General features: G+C 39.9%; 1 protein-coding gene across 10 annotated transcripts in view; it reads left to right on the top strand.

The window, feature by feature from the left end:
• MAPKAP1 (MAPK associated protein 1) overlaps window positions 1-18,056 on the top strand; it is a 270,519-nt gene that overhangs the window by 140,784 nt on the left and 111,679 nt on the right. For all 10 annotated transcript variants that reach the window (XM_004375666.3, XM_023730744.1, XM_023730743.1 and 7 more), the window contains one exon: window positions 2,615-2,791. In XM_004375666.3, the coding sequence (XP_004375723.1) occupies window positions 2,615-2,791 (177 nt within the window). The remainder of the gene's footprint in view (window positions 1-2,614; window positions 2,792-18,056) is intronic.

Genomic DNA, 18,056 nt, shown 5'->3' with positions numbered 1-18,056 from the left:
AGATCCAGTGAGATTATGCGTCTGAACCACTTTGTATGGTATCAAGCATGTAACACTGAATACTGCTTTGGAGGAGTCCTGGAGCCATTTTAGAAGTTATGATACCACAGTAGCTTCTTTTACTAATTATTCCTTTATAAAGACACAAAAGAACCAGTAGGACTATGCATAGAATATGGAGTTTCAATCACTTTTCCCTCAGTTCAGTTAAAGGGTCATAGGGGTTGGAGCAACGTTTGCTGCTAAACTTTACTGATGACCTAGAAAAGACTTTCATTAGTCTTATATAATATATCGTGAATCATTCTTTTCCTTGCTGTGTCCCCAGGGCTCAGGAGAGGCTGCAGTATAGGTTAGGCACTTCGTGAATGTTTTTGTGAATGAATAAATGTTTTCATGCTTTGTATCTAAGAACTGGGGAGAATAGCAGCACTTGGCAGTGAGTCTTTTGGCTCTCAGACCTTAGCCTGTGACATTTGTTGAGTTTGTTTTGAGGGGATTTGGGGGCTTCCCATACAATCAGAGCAAAATTCTTCTGAAACCAATGTTTGGCTTTCTGCTTTCATCAATAGGCTTATTATTTGCCCTTGAAACCTCTATAGTGCTGGGGAATTAAACATTCCTCAGATTGATTTACACGGCAGTAAATAATCTGTGCTGTCCATTGCTTGCTCCATCAGTGTCAGCCCTGTTCATAAAACCCTGGAGGCTCAGTGGTCCCAAGAATGGGGTGTGATGGGCATGTTAACCCCAGTTACAGATGTGTATACATAGAAGATGTTGCTCAGTTCACTGTTGCTTTGTTGCTCTAATATACAGCCACAATTTCTCTTTATGGATTGATGTAACTGTAGAAGTTATTTTCAATCTGAATTTATTATTATTATAGTTACCATTTATTTTTTACCTCTGTTATATGTTAGGCACTACACATATTATCTCACCTAATCTTCACAACAACTTGTGAGTTAGAAGATTATATCGTTTTTAGGGAAGTGGAAACTGAAACTCAAGGAGGTAAAGCTTATTCTCTGAAGTCACACAGCCCATGAGTGATGGAGCTAACATTTGAACTCAGGTCTTTCTGACCATAAAGCTCTTAGCTACTACACCATATTTTCCTCATCTAAAGTGCTTTCTTTCTTCTGTTTCTAGAATTGCTTTGTGTTTAAGTTGGTAGATACCCTGTTGCAAAGTTCCATAAGTTTCCCATACCACTCATAGATGAATTTTAAATCTCTTAACAACATTGCAAATATGTGAAATTTATAGTGACAAACATAGCCAGATTCCTTTCTTGTTATCCATCCATTTAGCAAATTTACAGTTTCCATTAATTTTAATCTGTCCTTATTACCTGTTTTATATAATAAATATCTCTTAGTCGTGACAGACTGAGTATAGATCACCTGAAGTAGACTTTCTCTCAATAAGCTTAGTTGCAGCTAAAGATTTGTGAATTAATTGGGAAAATTGCAAATCAGGTAGTCAGTGAAATAATTCATTGTCACATCCAATCAATAAACTTTGTAAATCAACTCATTTAATTCAAAAAATGATCTATATAGATCAAGCAACCGATTAAACAATTAGCATACACTTTGCAATTAATTAATTTAAACATCAGTCATGTAATTAAAACTCCAAATTTAAACTGCAGAATTTAGAATCCTACTGCCTGTGAACTATTAGGTTCATGCTTCTGAAGCTAGCTTGAATCTAGCAGATTTGCAGTTTTACAATTCAGCTTTGGAACAGGGTATCTTAAAGTGTGTTAAGGAGATTTCCATTTAAAATAGTCTTTATATTGGTGTAGTTTCCCAATCTTTTTCAGTAAATCAACTTTTTTACTTTCCCCAAAGAGGGACAAGGGAGTATGTGTTGATTCTCAACTGGGACAAGGCTAGAATCTTGGAGTACTGACTGGAGAGTCTAGGGAAGTTTGGAGTGTCCAGAAGTAGTTGAGAGGGCCAGGTGTCTGCGTCAGGGTAGATCAGATCGTTTTCCTTTACTCTTTTAGAATCCATGATGTATGGAGTCAGATCCTGCCAAGTGAGTAGGGTGTTCTTTAAGAGAGCAGAGAACTGTATGGATGGTCTTGGTTACTTTGAGTACTTCTCCTAAGCTAGAGCACAGATATTGACTTAATCCTAACTATAAATCACGTAAAATCTGATTCCCCCAAAATACTTTTTCCTCCTTTATAGTTCATTTGTACCTCTTATGGTATTTATTTTAAGTTTATATTATAGCTAGTGTAGTGCATACTTTTTTTCCCTACTGTACTGTGTAAGTTTCCTTGAAAGCTGATACTAACATGATCTTATCTTTGGTCTAAGGATTTAAACTTTGTCTTACCTACAACAGGTGCTCAGTAAATATTTATTGGAAGAATAGAAAAATATAAAGCCCCTCATTTCACATTGTTTTTCTCCCCTTTGCACTGCCAAATGTTTTCACTCTACCAAATGACAACGGGCATTCTAACTATATTACCTGGTTTGGGGCTCAGAAACAGCAGTGTCCTCAATTTGCTTGCTGTACATCATATCCTCTGTTCTATTTGTCCCTTCCCCACCTTGGTATTCACACACCTTTTTGGTTTTTCTTTTAGTGACAACGTCAGTGCCTACTGCCTGCATATTGCTGAGGATGATGGGGAGGTGGACACAGATTTCCCGCCCCTGGATTCCAACGAGCCTATTCATAAGTTTGGCTTTAGTACCTTGGCCCTGGTTGAGAAGTATTCATCTCCTGGTCTGACATCCAAAGAGTCACTCTTTGTTCGAATGTGAGTATTGACTCCGTTATTTATCTCAGTGTCTCATCCCTACCTTCTAACATTTTGTATCTGGTTTTGGTTCTGTTCATCAGATGAATGGTATTTGGTATCTGGAGAGTCCACATGTAATCATGACTTCAGAGAGATGTTAGGAACAACATTTGTATTGTATTTCATACGCTAAATACAGACTGCTTTGTCATAGCAAATTGTACTAGGTAGATCTCTGAACGTCATATCTGTGAACCAGGCTTCTGGAAACACGAAGGCACTTTGGAGCCTGTGAAGCAAAAATTCTGGGTTTTCCTCCTTCTCTTCAAGGAATCCAGACTAAATCAAAATGTGCATGTTAGCCATTTCTCTCTTATAACTCAAAATACTTCTTTTCTCTCTAACTTTGTTCAGATCAAATTTGATTTTTCCTCTCAGTTTCCTTCGTTTAGACTGAGCTGAGGCTCTTAACCCTTCCTGTGCTGTAGACTCCTTTGGTAGTCTAGCAAAGCTTATGAAAGCTTTTTTTCAGACAAGTGTTTGAAATGCAGTACAATGGAATGTCATTGTATTGAAATAGTTATCAAATTATTAAACATATTTGTGATATAGTAATATGTAATGCTTTATTAATACATTAAATAACAAGATCGAGTGGCAGGTCTAATAATAACTCCTGTTGTCTTTCGTTTCAAGGATTGATGAGTGTAAATGATATTTGAAAACTCTGCAACTGTAACATACTGTGACAATATTTATGACAAGAGTCATCAGTACTGCTAATACTATTGGGAGATGTTGCCTACATTTGTAATTCAAGGAAATGCTAAGTTACCAGTTAGTGAAATAAAAATGTAATTTTTTGTCCATTCAAAGTACAGAGCACCTGAGTTTTATCCACCTGGCCCTGATTGTTAGAGTTCAGGCTTTACTCTAACCTAAGCTCTTCTAGGCTACTGTGATCTCTCTCCTGGCCATCTCCTGGGAACAGTAGCGATCCCTTTGGCACCCCCTGCTGTTAGTAACCAGCAAGTTCACAAGTCAAAAGAGGGATTGCTTTAGGAGAGTTTTTCCCCTTTTTCTTTGAAACATACGGCCTTTGTGTGAGATTTTTACAAAAAATAGGATTATGCTACCTATCATATTTTTGGTCTTTTTAACTTTGAGCAAAGAAATAATACTTGAGTGCCTGGGGGTAGACTAGGGGTGGATTCTCAGGCTTTTGTAATGGCCGTCTCATCTCTACTATGAAGTCAATGTTTGGTGTATGTAACTGATCTATTTTCCCATTTTTTTACATTTCAGAGGCACTAAAACAACTTTAAAGAATAGGTAAAATAATTTAAAAGGTATTCAATGATCCCTTCATCCTAATACAACTATTTTCGTTTTTATATAATTGTTTCTATATATATTATTCTTTATTATTCACTTGCATATTGGTTTGTGTTTTTACTTAATATTATAAATATTTCCATATTTGTTCTTAATTCATACAGTCTACACTTAATGTGTGCCAGGGATCTAGACAGAGATAATCCTCACCCTCATGGCGTTTACTGTCTAGTGGAGAGATAGTTTTTAAGCAGATCATTAAAGTGTGATGAGCCGTACAAACGAAATGTACAGGGTGCAGTGGAAACCTATGACAGGATGTTTAAGTTGCTTCCTTGTTTTGGTTTTAGTACATGATTCTATACGGACAGTCATTGTCTATATGATATTCATTTTATTTCTGTTGAATTACTTCCTTAGGATAATTTCCTGTGAGTAGAATTATTAGTCAGAGTAGAAACATCATCAGGTGCTCACTTTATATTTTCATGTAGCCTTCTGAAAGATGTACTGGTTTACAATGCTACAAGCAATTTATAGACCCATTTTTGTCAATCTTATTGTCATAAGGTATTTTCACTAAAAGGTTTTTCTTCTGCTTTCTATTTTGGAGCCCTGGTGGCACAGTGGTTAACAGCTCCGCTGCTAACCAAAAGATCCACAGTTCAAATCCACCAGCCACTCCTTGGAAACCCTATGGAGCCGTTCTTCTCTGTCCTATAGGGTCACTATGAGTCAGAGTCGACTCGATGGCAACGGGTTTGGTTTTGGGTTACTTTTTATTTTAAAAGGTATTGGTATTTCAGTAGTTTTTATTTGCATTTTTGTTGTTTATTAATAAGTGACTTAGAAGAATTGTGTTCTCTTTAGTACCTAATTTTTACTCCATAAATATTAGCATATGATTATAGCAGTCTTTTGAACTGAAAGTTCTTTTTAAAGCAAGAGCCTTTAAAACTGATTTTCAGTAGAGTGGGGCTGGGGGTGGGATGGAGATACCTTCCCAGGAGAGGCATCTAAGACTACACAGTGTTTCAGTATGAGCCCCACTTTCCCAAGAATGGGGGAACAGGTAGGCAGAGAATAACAACTGCTTTAAACTTGGCATCCTTTTTTTTAAAAACCTAAATTACTCCCACTTCTACGTTCTATGCCCAAACATATACACTTCAGCCAATCCTCTTTCTGTTTTAAAGTTCAAAAGAGTTTATTTGACGTGTCTGGAGTGGTTCTGAAAACACGAGGTAAAGTAAAATCTTCATACATGAGCATTTAGAACAGAAGTGTCAATAAATTTTTTGTTCTTTTTCTCTGTTGTCTGATGAAATAGTACAGATTACTGGCCATTTGTCCTGTGAGTATTTTCTTGGTTCAGCAATCTCCCGTTTGCCTTTCTGGCCTATGTTCTAAGTTAGCAAGGCCTCTGCTGTAAACGCAAGACAGAGCATACTTTCAGGAATCTCCACGATGTGTCCAAAGTTTCAGATAGAGGAATCCCAGCAAAATAAGTAAAGCCATAGCTCCTTCTCCTCTTTATTTCCCTCCATTCCTCCTTGCATCTCTCTCCCAGTGGAGAAGGGACAGTAAGTGGCTAGGAAGACACTGAACTGAACCAGGGAGAGGGACTAGGTTTGACAATAGGGAATGAACTAATATTTACTGAGGGTTACTGTTATCTCATTTAATCTCAGAATACCCCAGTCAGGTAAGGTAGGTGTTATTATGACCACTTTAGAGACTGGAAACTAAGACTGAGCAGTATTGGGTTTGACCCCATGTGACTTCAAAGTTCATGCTCTTTATAACACCCTGCTGAGCGCTTGGGGTGGGGAGTAGGGAAATCTAGTGTTAGTCTCTCATTCAAGTGAATCCCACTGTGTTAAGGCCAACATTAGCAGCTACTACTATAGTATAGTAGTTAAGAGCATGGTGGCCTCTGGAGCCAAATTGCTTGGGCCCCAATCCAGACCTTGTCCTTATTAGCATGTGTGATCTTGAATGAATTGCTTAACTTTTCTATGTCTCAGTTAAATGGGGATAATAATAGTACCTACTTCATAGAGTGGTTGTGAGGATTGAACGGGTTACTATAAAAATGAAGCACTTAGAACAGTTCTTGGTATATGTAAGCATTATCTGAGTGTTTGCTGCTATTATTATTATGAAAAAAAATCCTTTGAGGGCAGGAACTAGGTTATCTGTGCCCCGCAACACTCAGCATATCTCTATTACTCTAGTAGGTAGGCCACAAATATTTCTTGAATGGATGGCTGAATAGATCTCTTTGCTACTTCTACATTTTTCTTCTTTGCCTACTTTCTGTCCTCTAGCAGGGAGGGATAGAGTTTGAGTGACATTGCTCAACTAGACTGAAAGGCTGAATTGGGGTAATGTGCTGAACGTAGGGGGTGGGGTGGATGTTAAGGATCTACAGACTTTCGAATTAGTCGTCTTATGGGCAGACGTCCTCTAAGATGGTAGCAAGACCATAAACTCCTTGAAGAAAGAGATTTCGCAGTCTTTTTTTGTACATGTATCCTCACCACCCAGCGCAAGGTTTGGTTCAGAAGGAAAGAATGAATCTTCGGGTGTCTGTGGGCTGCCTGGAGGTTCCTTCGGCCAATCTCTGTGTTCCACCTTTCTTTCTAAGCCCTCTTAGCCTCTTCTACAGTCCTGTCCCTGACTTGGATACCAAGAAGCCCCAGGTTATCTTCTGGCCTTCAGAGGCCCTCAACACCACCCAACCAGAAGGACCCAGTATACCCCCTACTCCAAACAAGGCAGCACAGGCGTTGAAGTTAGGCAAACGAGGGTTCAAGTCTCAGCTTCACCAGTGAGTGACTTGCTACATGAACTTCAGCAACTTTATTTACCTATAAGTCTCAGTTTCTTAATCTGTAAATGGGGATAATAACTACCTCATGGAATTGTTGTGAGAAATTTTCTTAAGTGTAAGTAATGTACAGACCTCTTTTAAAGGAAAATAAATTCTCTTGAAGCCTTAATGTTTATCCAAATTTTATTATAATGCCGCTTAAATATATACAAATGTAAAGTCCTAGCTATAAATTCCATGTCTTTATATAACCCAAAGAGAATTGCAAATTAAATATAGATAAAACTGTAACATTAATAAAAATACAAGTTAACAACTTTAATGCAACAGATGATGTTTTGCTGAAATTAAATCTTTGATGTTGGGTTCAGTGGGTGTTAGATGTTTTACTTGTCAATATGAGTCTTCTCAATTTCATTTGAAACATCATGATTACCATGTTACTATTTGTCTTTTAAAACAATGAATGCATTTTTAACTACCAGTCCTTTATTTTAATGGGCCAGTTGATTTGTAGTACTTGCCCCTCAAAATATTAAATGTTCTTTCCTGAAAATTTTTCTTTGCGTTTATCATAGCATATTTTCTACTAGGATGACCAGTTCATCTTGGCTTGCCCAGGATTTACTTTCCCACTTTTAAAATCGAAAGGCTTGTATCCACACCCCCTCCCTCAGTCTCAGGTAAACCGAGACAGTTGGTCACCCTGCTTTCTGCTATTGTTGATTGACCTGTGTGTAGGTAGGCTTTCTGCCTGATTGATACCTGCACACAGTGTGACTTTGCCACCACAGAGCGTGAATTCTTCAAGTGCCAACTGAATTCTCCCACCACTCTGCTCTGTTCAGCAAACTGCTTTTGCATGCAGCTTGTAGTGCTGCCATTTGGTCTTTACTAAGTCTGTTAGTGATGTTAAATAACTCTTGCTGCTGTAGCATATAATCTCCCAAATCTCAGCTGCAAACTTTTTCTATAAAGGGGCTGATAGTAAATATTTTAGGTTTGTGGGCCATCTGGTCTCTGTAACTTTTCAACTCTGCCATTGTGGCACAAAAGTAGCCATAGACAATACTAAACTAATGGGCATAGGTTAGATTTATTTGCCAACTACTGGTTTATCCCAGTAAGTTTATTTCTTGTTCATATCACTTTGATGAGGGTCAAGTGGCTCTCCTGGGTATTTCTCCACTAAGTAGTGACTCAGGGCTCCTCAGCTGGGTGAGGATTAGGGAGCATGGAAGACTGGAAGTAGTCTGTGTTTAAAAAAAAAAAAAAAGGTGTGTGTGTGTGTGTGTGAATTTCATTGAACTAAAAGCAAAAATTTTTAATTGTGGAACTTATTTGAAAACAAACAAACACACAAACAAAAACCATTGCCATTAGAGAGCCTGTGAATTCATCTGTTGACCCCTGAAGGGGTCCTTGAGTCTTTGGTGGGAAGTGCTGCTATGAGGCCATTAGCTCAGATCCTGATATGTAGGAAGCATCACATAGTTGCTGTCCTTGTTATTTCTGTCAGAAATTTATCCATCTGAGTAATTTACACTAAGAAGTGAATGGGGTTTAACCTTCCTTTGGGTTATTTTTTATTGCACAGTTAATACATGTTCAATATAGAAAAATTAGAAAATAGAACTATTTCTTCATACAAAAGAAAATAAAAAATTTCCATTCATTCCTTCATGCAAAGATAGTTATTATATTTTATAATTACTTACATTTGAAAAGAGGAGCTAATTAAATGAATCCCTAATTGGAAAAGTGTTCTGTGGAAAAGAATGTGGATCTGGATGCCCAATGATGTTCTTGCTGACTCAGAGCTAGACCCAGCCTTTCTCTCCAGGATCCTTGTACCCCAGGAAACCCCTGGAAATAGAGTTGATGTTTGAGAAAGGAGAATGGATTACTCTAACTACTTGCAAATTAGGAGCTTGCTAATGGAAACCACCTCCTTTACCAGATAGGCTGGCTGATTTCTAATTCATAAGTTATCGATTGTTCTTGATTGATTTGTGACAGAGCAAAGAGTAAGATGTAGCAAATGTGCATATAAACAGGAGTCCCTAACTTGCTGACTGCAAACTACTCTGAGTCTTAGCATTGATGATGATTGGATTGAGGGGGATAGATGTTTGGGATTGACTGGTCCCCAAGGATGGATGACGAGCCGGATCGCAGCTGGTGCCCAACATCTAAAGAAGTGTTTCCTGCCAGCAGTGACCAAGCCAAGGCCTTCTGTCCCTTTAGATGTAATGGGGCAAGGGAGAGTGAGATCTTAGAATGGACTAGGTGGTCCTCAAGGAGAGGGAACCACCTTGTCTATCACCTTCTCCCATCCCCCAGCACAGGGCTAATACAGCCTGACTTTGTGAAACTGAATTGAGTTCAAAAACGGCAATGACAAAAGCTACTGTGATGGTGTCTTTCCATTGCATGTGTTGACATTAGCGTTTCATGTCGGGATCCTACTCTGGAGTTGGGAATAAGGACTTTAAGGGGAAGAAAAGTCAAGGCCAATAAAATGGACAGACTCCCCCTGGATCAGAAATCAGTAAGAACAATTAACCTGCCCTTCTGTATATATGCGTCCCTTAAAATATTTAATAGCTGGATGTGGAGAAGAAACAGTTCTAACCAAGAGCTACCGATCAAAAAAACAAAGCCATTGCCATTGAGTCGCTTCTGACTCATAGCTACCCTATAGGACAGAGTAGAACTGCCCCATAGGTTTTCCAAGGAGCGGCTGGTGGATTCGAACTGCCAGCCTTTTGATTAGCAACCAAATGCTTAACCACTGTGCCACCAGGGCTCCCAAGAGCTACAGAGCAGGGAAAATAGAATCCAGTTAGTTCTGCTGTTTGGGAAGGGGGCCATGGTGAGGAGTGGGGGGATGTGGATGGTGGAAGGCAGGGGGTCTTGCAGTGTGGCCCAGAGGGCTCCCAGAGACATATCATGGCCTCTCTTGACTCTACATAAAGGGAAGAATGAGCTACTTTTTTAAAAGTGTGTCCTAGGTTTATTGCTTTTTCCTGTATGAGCTCTTTTCGAACGGATTGGTGCTCTTAATTTACTTTTCTGATGATGCCTTTGACATGTACCCCAACTGAAGAGGCTTTTATTAAAGGATATCATTGAAGCCTTACCTGCTCTTATGTGGTATTGCCTTGCAGTCTGGAAAGGAGAAGAAAAAGGAAAGTAGCATTTTTCACGCCCACTCAGTTTCATGCTCCTAGAATCCATTATCCTTTTTTTTTTTTTAAGTTTATTGTGCTTTAGGTGAAAGTTTACAGCACAAATTAGTTTCTCATTCAAAGATTTATACACAGATTGTTTGTGACATTGGTTGCAATCCCCACGTTGTGTCAGTTCTCTCCCCCTTTCCCTTTCCACCCTGGATTCCCCGTGTCCATTTGTCCAGTTTTCCTGGCCCTTCTGCCTTCTCATCTTTGCTATGGGGCAGGTGTTGCCCATTTGGTCGTGTATACATAATTGAACTAAGAAGCACATTCCTCATGTGTGTTATTGTTTGTTTTATAGGCCTGTCTAATCTTTGGCTAAAAGATGAACTTTGGGAGTAGCTTCAGTTCTGAGTTAAAAGAGTGTCTGGGAACCATAGTCTTGGGGGTTCCTCCAGTCTCTGTCAGACCAGTAAGTCTGATCTTTTTTTAATTATTATTTGAATTTTGTTCTACAGTTTTCTCCTGCTCTGTCCAAGACTGTCTATTGTGATCCCTGTCAGAGCGGTCAGTGGTGGTAGCTGGGCACCATCTAGTTCTTCTGGGCTCAGGCTGGTGGATGCTGTGGTTCATGTAGTTCATTAGTCCTTTGAACTAATATTTTCCTTATGTCTTTGGTTTTCTTCATTCTCCTTTTCTCCAGACGAGATGGGACCAATAGATATATCTTAGATGGCCACTTGCAAGGTTTTAAGACTCCAGATACTACTCACCAAAGTAGGATGTAGAACATTTTCTTCGTGAACTATGTTATGCCAGTTGACCTACATGTCCCCCAAGACCATGGTCCCCAACCCTTAGCCCCAGTGTAGTATCCATTACCTTATTTAATCTTTATAAACAACTCATTTTAATAATATATGGGGTAGGATCAGAGACAGATAGTTAATTACCCAAGGTCGTACTGTTTGTAAGGGGCAGAGCTAAAATAGGATAATTTTTAAAAGATGCCTTTGTTCTTTCTAACCAGATCTGACAATATGGGCATAAATTATCCTAGTTATTTATTGTTTGCTTGAGTGATAGAGGACCAACTGTGTGTTGTTTCTTTTCATTCTGTTGTATTAGCAAACATTTTCATTGTCCAGATTGTCCTCATGTATGGAAATGTAACATATGCAGCCTGTTTAATTTTGTATTTGTAAATCTGACTTGATTTCCTTTTTGGCAACAGCTACTGTCTAGAGAAAAGAAAAGATTTTTCTTTGTGTCTGTTTAAAGTGACAGAAATACTGGAGCAAGTAATAAAGATGGAAAGCATTAATTATATACTTCTAAGAATTTAAAGGTCAGACAGGTTAAATATGTATGTTTTTCTCACTGGAATGTCTGTTGAAATTATGCTGGGATATGCTTTGTACCTACAAAGAAGTATAAAATTTAGATAGCTATCAACTGATTTAGTATCTAAAAACTATACCAGATTGTTGCTTTCTCTTTGCTATATATCTTAAAAGTTTAGGACTCACATTTCTGACGTTAATATGATTTGTTTCATGATCCACCCCCTTTGGCCATGTTTAGTTACTATGTCTTATTTTGGTTTCCTCTGTTCTCCCCTCAGCTTATGTTGGAATCTATCAGCTGCTGCTATGTACATGTCAGGCTAGTGACTTGTAATGTTTATTAATACAATGTCAGTCTTGCTGTTGAAAAAACTGTGATGCTTCTCAGAAGGTTGCGATAGAACATAGCATTTGATTTCCAGATCCTGTCTGCACTGCATGGTGAATACATTCTCAGATGTTATGCAGTTCACTGACCTGACAGTTATGGAACCCGCCTGGGACCCCATTTCAGCAGGACATATTTGAACAGAAACAGTTTGCAAAACTTTACACACTTAAACTCCTGCCAAGGCAAACTGTTAGCCACTTGAGTTTGTTATAAATACCCAGTGGCAGTGGTTGGAAGTAGCCCACAGTGTGTTTTATATTCTGAACTGAATGTGAATGTCTTTGCTGTTATATAGAGTAGTAAATAATTGAGTTTGATTAGGGAGAGGGACCTCATTATCCCCCACCTGTGCCCAGCTGGAAGGGGAGGGTCGAAATGAAGCCATTAGCTGTCTCTCTTACTGGCATCTCAAAGAGCTCAAATACATCTGTGTCTTATTTTCTTTTCTGGCACAATCAGTCGAGCAAGCTAAGCAGGCATGACCGGATTTGGCAAGTCCCAAGGACTCTGGCAAAGATACACAAGGAGAAGGCGGAGGGCAGTCATTTTGGCTTCTCACTGCCCATTAGTCTAGCGAGTTATGTTTTTGGAAAATGTCTGTTTTGAAAAAGAGTACTTTGTCCAATGTCAGACATCGCAGGCTCACACAATACACTTTGATCTTTTTAAAAATTTTGTCAGTGCAAGGGGAAACAAAATGTGGCATTCACACTAGTGTAAACTCTCCTTATAGATAAAGTAATTCCCAAAGGACTTACTTTAAAGCAGGCATGCTGCAGTTATTCCAAGACTTTCTCTTGTTCATATATTTTCATTTTCTTCCTTGAAGTGCTAGAGAATGAACATGCATGGAATTGGGACCAGAGCAGGTTGGGAAGTAGAGGAGTGTGTCTTCATCACTATTATGAACTGGTGAGGACTGGAGAATCAAGCTACTCTTGGCAGCCATTTCCTGTTTCCACAAGCTGAGACTGTGGCTCATGAAACCATGACATTCTCCATGGACTTTCAAGAAGGGATCTTGTAGGTTATATGGTTAGCGTAAGAGTTGGAGGATTTAGAACCAAACTGAACTTGTTACAGTGAAAATTGAGCCTTTTCTACAGATTGGTCAGTGGTTCCAGTCTGAGGATGTACTCTGTGGATGTCACTTTTTCCCCTGATCCCCAGATGTCCCTAAGGCTCACTTCTGGGTTATAGAGGGCTTAAAAACACAGGCTTTGAAGTCTGGCTGACCTGGGTTCAGTTTCTGGCCTTTCCACTTATTAGCTGTGTAACTCCAAACAAGTGTTTTAACCTTGCCAAACCTCAATATCCCCAGCTATAAAATGAGACTGGTAATAGCACCTGCCTTTATTGAGAGAATTAAATAAGCAAAATAAGTGCTCAATAAATGTTGACGGTTGTCATTGTCTCATTAGTATATCTCACGTCTTTATACATATGAAGAAAATCCCATAGTTGGCATACTAATAACTGTTATTTATTAAGCATTTATTACATGATAGGTATTACGTTAAATACTTCATAAGTTTTTAGCCCTCACAACAGCCTTATAATCTAAGGATGATTATTATCTTCATTTTGTATATAAGGAAACTAGAAGTTAAGAGAGATTACATCATTTACCCAAGGTCATATGCCTGTGGAAGTCAGTACTGGGACTAAACCAGGCCACTTACTGTAGAGCTTGCTATGCTCTTCTGTCTTCTGGTGTTGCCAACATCTTTCTTAGAGTGGTGTAGAGCTAATCAGTGACTATGTTTTGAGACATCGTCTCTGCTAAGAAGCTCCTCTGACTCCCTTAGCACCACCTGGCTGGGTGAAGTGCCCCTGAGTTTCGGTAGCACTCTGAGCTTTCCTCCATCTTTGTGCTTACCACACAAAATATAATTGTTTGTTGTCTTTCTCTTCCACTGGAGTATGCTACTTGGGATAGGGACCATATTGTTGATTTCTGAATCCAAAATAGGAACTGTAATAGATGAGTGATCTCAGGTAAATTACTAATGCCTCCAGCCTCAGTTTCTGTAAAGTGAGTATAATAATAGTATCTATCTTAGAATGGGGGACAGTGGTGGCTCAATGATAGAATTCTCACCTTCCATGCAGGAGATCTGGATTCAGTTCCTGACCAATTTACCTCATGTGCAGCCACCACCCATCTGTAAGTTGAGGCTTTTGTGTTGCTTTGATGCTGAACCGGTTTCAGCAGAGCTTCCAGACTAAGGTAGACTAGGAAGAAAGGCCAGTGATCTACATCTGAAAATCAGCCAGTGAAAACCCTATAGATCACAGTGGTCCAATTTGCAACTGATGATGGGAATGGTGCAAGACTGGGTAGCATTTTGTCCCATTGTGTATGGAGTCGCCATGAGTTGGGGGCTGACTCAGCAGCAGCTAACAACAACAGCATCTTAGGATAGAGCAAGTTGATACAGATTAAAAAAAGCTTAACACAGCACCTGATACATAGTAAGTTGTCATTATTGAACAAATAACCTCTACTGTGCAAATCAAAAAACTCTTTAAAAATCTCATTGAATTTCTCTGCACCACTGCTATGATTTCTGACTTCCACCATCCCTGTCCAAAGCCAGTGAGTTAAGTTGAAGTGAAATATACCTCTTTCTGTGTTTTACTTCTCAAAAAGGAAAACCTTGAAAATTGAACCCTGAATGCTTAGAATCAAGTTCCTCTGCTTAGAGCTTCAGGGGATTCGTGACACCTGGACCAGAGACTGCTCACTGATACTGCCCCTGAAGGTTGCCACCATGCCCAGCAAATTGCACGTTTTAATGGCCCTGTGTTACCAATTCTAAGCAGTGAGGGTTGAGATCCATTCTTCCAAATAAGCAATCTCTGCTTAGGGGTGAGGGGCCTCCTCTCTTGGGATAATAACCTGGGACAAGGGGAACAAAAGAGAACTAACATTTGTGAAGTCCTCTTACTGTCTGCCAGCCTTACTGCCAGGTGGTTTGCATTCATTGTCTATTTTATCCTTGCAACCATTCTATAGAGAAGTAGTTATTTTTTTTGTTGTGTGCCGTTGAGTCAATTCCAACTCATAGTGACCCTACAGGACAGAATAGAACTGTCCCATAGGGTTTTTTAGGCTGTAATCTTTACGGGAGCAGATTGCCAGGTCTTTTTTTCTGCAGAGCAGCTGGTGGGTTCAAACCCTGGATCTTTCGATTAGCAGCCGAGTGCTTAACCATTGCACCACCAGGGAATTTCTCATTTCATGCATGCAGCTGAGGTTCCCACATGTTAAGGAAACATTTCAATTAGCCATGGAACCAGGATTTGAACCAAAGAGTACTTAACTCCCAGCCTGTGCTTTTTCCTCTCCAGTATGCCTTCCAACTGGCTTCTGGTCCTAGAATAAATAGAATGTAAGCTTTTCAGACCAAGAGCCATCCACCTATTTCCTTTCTGCCCCCTGTCACCTCTACTTCAATACTTAGTAGAGAAAAACTCATTGAGCAAATGTTAGGTTAATGCTGATATGAAAACTTCTCTGGTAACTGAGTAGCTTTGCACTGGGACAGAGCTGAATTCCTCAAGTGAGTGATCTCTTTTTAAAGTGCCCGTACGTTTTTCAGTGTTTATGAGACTTGACAGGACCTAACTTTGAATTGACTGAAGCACTCTTGGCAGCATTTAGTCAGCTCCCCTAAGTGGAGCTTCATCCTATACCCAGCACAGGCAGCCCAAGGAGCTACAGAAGGGCAGCTGCTTCTGCTCAGTGCCTCTAGAATACCCTGCCCTGGGGGAAAACAAGCTGTCAAGGGGAATGGGAATAGTAGCAGTTTCTGAGCTGAGCCTGTGTGTCTGTCAGTTTGTCCATCTGCTCATCCAGGGGCTAGTCACCACCAGCAGAGACCACAACTCAGCCCAGAATGGAGTTTCGTGAGAAAGGGAGGCAGGATTTGCATGCTCACCTACCTGCTACCAGCATTTCCCCAAGATCATTGTCTTCTCAGTCTCAGACCCTGTATCAAATAGGAGTGACTTTGTAAGATGTGTTTCAGAAGATTTTTTTTAAAGCCCATAAAAAATCCTGGATTTAAGAAATGAAGCATAAAACCCAGAAAGCTTGGAAGTCAAGCTGAAAATTGTAGCAGCAAGTCGCCATTTCCATTTATTAAATGGGAGCATAACTTAATTGTTGCAGCTAGGTGGATTCTGAGAGCCAGTTCTATTCTGTACTACTGTGTTTCAGAAACATGTAAGTATATAACCCCAAAATCAGAATGTTACCCATTTTACCCTCTTAAGTACAGTAGACTTGGAACAAGATCTAAAGTTTGCATTTGTCTGGAGGGGAAGAAGTAAGTGGAGTGCAGGACTGGCCTGGGGAAGCTTTCATTAGGTCTGGTTGAGTGTGCAGTGTGTGGGTCAGAACCTCTTTCTCCTTCTAATGTGCACGTTTTTACTGAAATGGAGCCCCAGAGTAAGATACTGCACACTTGCGAAGGTACATTCTGAGCTCTGCGCGTGCCTCTTCCCTTCACTGTTGTTTTCGTTTTCCTCTCATGAACCTTGCTACCCTGGCTTCAGCACAGAGGCTGTAAAGGAAGATGGAGAGCCGAGTTACCTCAGAATGATCACTATCGTTAACATTCACGGGTGGTTCACTTATCATTCCTGACTGCACAGACATGGCAGCCGCTCGGAAGCGTCCGCAGGTGTAGCATGGTGATACATATTACATTGTGCCACAATGGATTTATGTATTCTGTAACAAAAGAAAAGTGTAATGAAAAAATACAGAAGGTAATCCTTTATTCTTCCACCACACAATTTATCAGTAATGCCTGTGGATGATAAGTGCCAGGGATTTCCTCTGCTTGCTTTAACCTTGTCATCCAGGTATGTTTTGGTAAAGTGATGGAAAAATACAGACTAGGGATTTTCCTCTGTTCAAAAAATCTTTTAAAAGGACACTTTTAATTTATGGAAGTTAGTCCAAACACAAGGCTTCCTTTGAGCTTTTAGTTTGCCATTGCTAAAAAAGATAAATGTATTGGCTTGAAATAATGCTATCAGCCAGCAGCAGATTAGGAGGCAATGTAGGCAATTTATAATCTAGACTCAAATCTAAAATAGTTCAGGTGGCACCCAGGTGGATGAGAGTTCGTGAGGTCTAAGCCAGTACTAGTTTGTGAGTACCCGAGAAGTTGTGTTCCCTTTTAGGCCTCCCTCATCCATTGCCCAACATATTGTCACAGATGGAGCGCATACTGACTTCCAAGGAGAAAGCAGGGAAAGGCAAATCTGAATGCAGATGATTGGCATTTGTTCCAAACACACACTGGCCTAGCGCCAGAGCAAATACCCCCAAGTTTATAAACGCACAAGGCACTTTACATTTCAGTACTCTTGCCAAAGTATCACTTACTGCATTGCTCCCTAAATATAGTTTTTTTTAAAAAAAGAGCTATTTCTTATTTTGCTTTGATCAGTAAAATAAACTTTTAAAGATCGTTCTGGGATGGGGTCCAGCTTCTGAGGTAAAGAATGGCCGGGGCTCAGGCATGATTCAGTAACAGAGTGTTCAGTAAAATTAGCTTGACAGTTCTCAGGCCTGCTGTTAGATAGCAAGGACTTGACCAAGTTAAAATGGATGATCACGCTAGCCAGACCAGCATCAGCTTTTGCTTTTTAACAAATGGAATGTCAAGGATTAAACAGCAAGCCGTATGGAGAGGAGGGATGTGGAGATGTCTCTGTATTAGGGAAGCAAATTGGGTCCTTGGTTTTGAGATCAGCCCCCAGCCCCTGTGGAGAGCCAGCCACCTGGCTGGGTCCAACCTAGGCTTGAGGCCCCTTCCCAGCCCAGCCTACCATTAGGAAGCTTTCCCACGGCTTAGCTTGGGGCTTGGCTTTTCTTTCAGATATCTTGTCAGTATGAAGTTCTGCCATGTTTTTTGGCCATGTTCCCCTTTTAAGATTCTTATGGAGAAATGGGAATGTGACCAAACTCCTTGTGGCAATTCCCATGTTCCATAGTTGGAAACTTGGGTCCTGTTTGTTATATGAGCTGTTTGGAATTGGCCTGTTTTGTTCCAGTGCCCAAGCATAGTGAGTAGTATTAGTGATATTTGCTATTGCAGTTAACAGGCTTGGTGAAGTTATACCTTACCCAGGAGATAGGCTTCTGTTTTTAAGGTACTTACTCCTTACCTGTTTTTTC

The sequence above is a fragment of the Trichechus manatus genome, unplaced genomic scaffold (genome assembly GCF_000243295.1).
Source record: "Trichechus manatus latirostris isolate Lorelei unplaced genomic scaffold, TriManLat1.0 scaffold00038, whole genome shotgun sequence".
Classification (NCBI taxonomy): Eukaryota; Metazoa; Chordata; class Mammalia; order Sirenia; family Trichechidae; genus Trichechus; species Trichechus manatus.
Note: the sequence above shows the minus strand (reverse complement) of the source record. Positions and strands in the feature narration are given on the sequence as shown.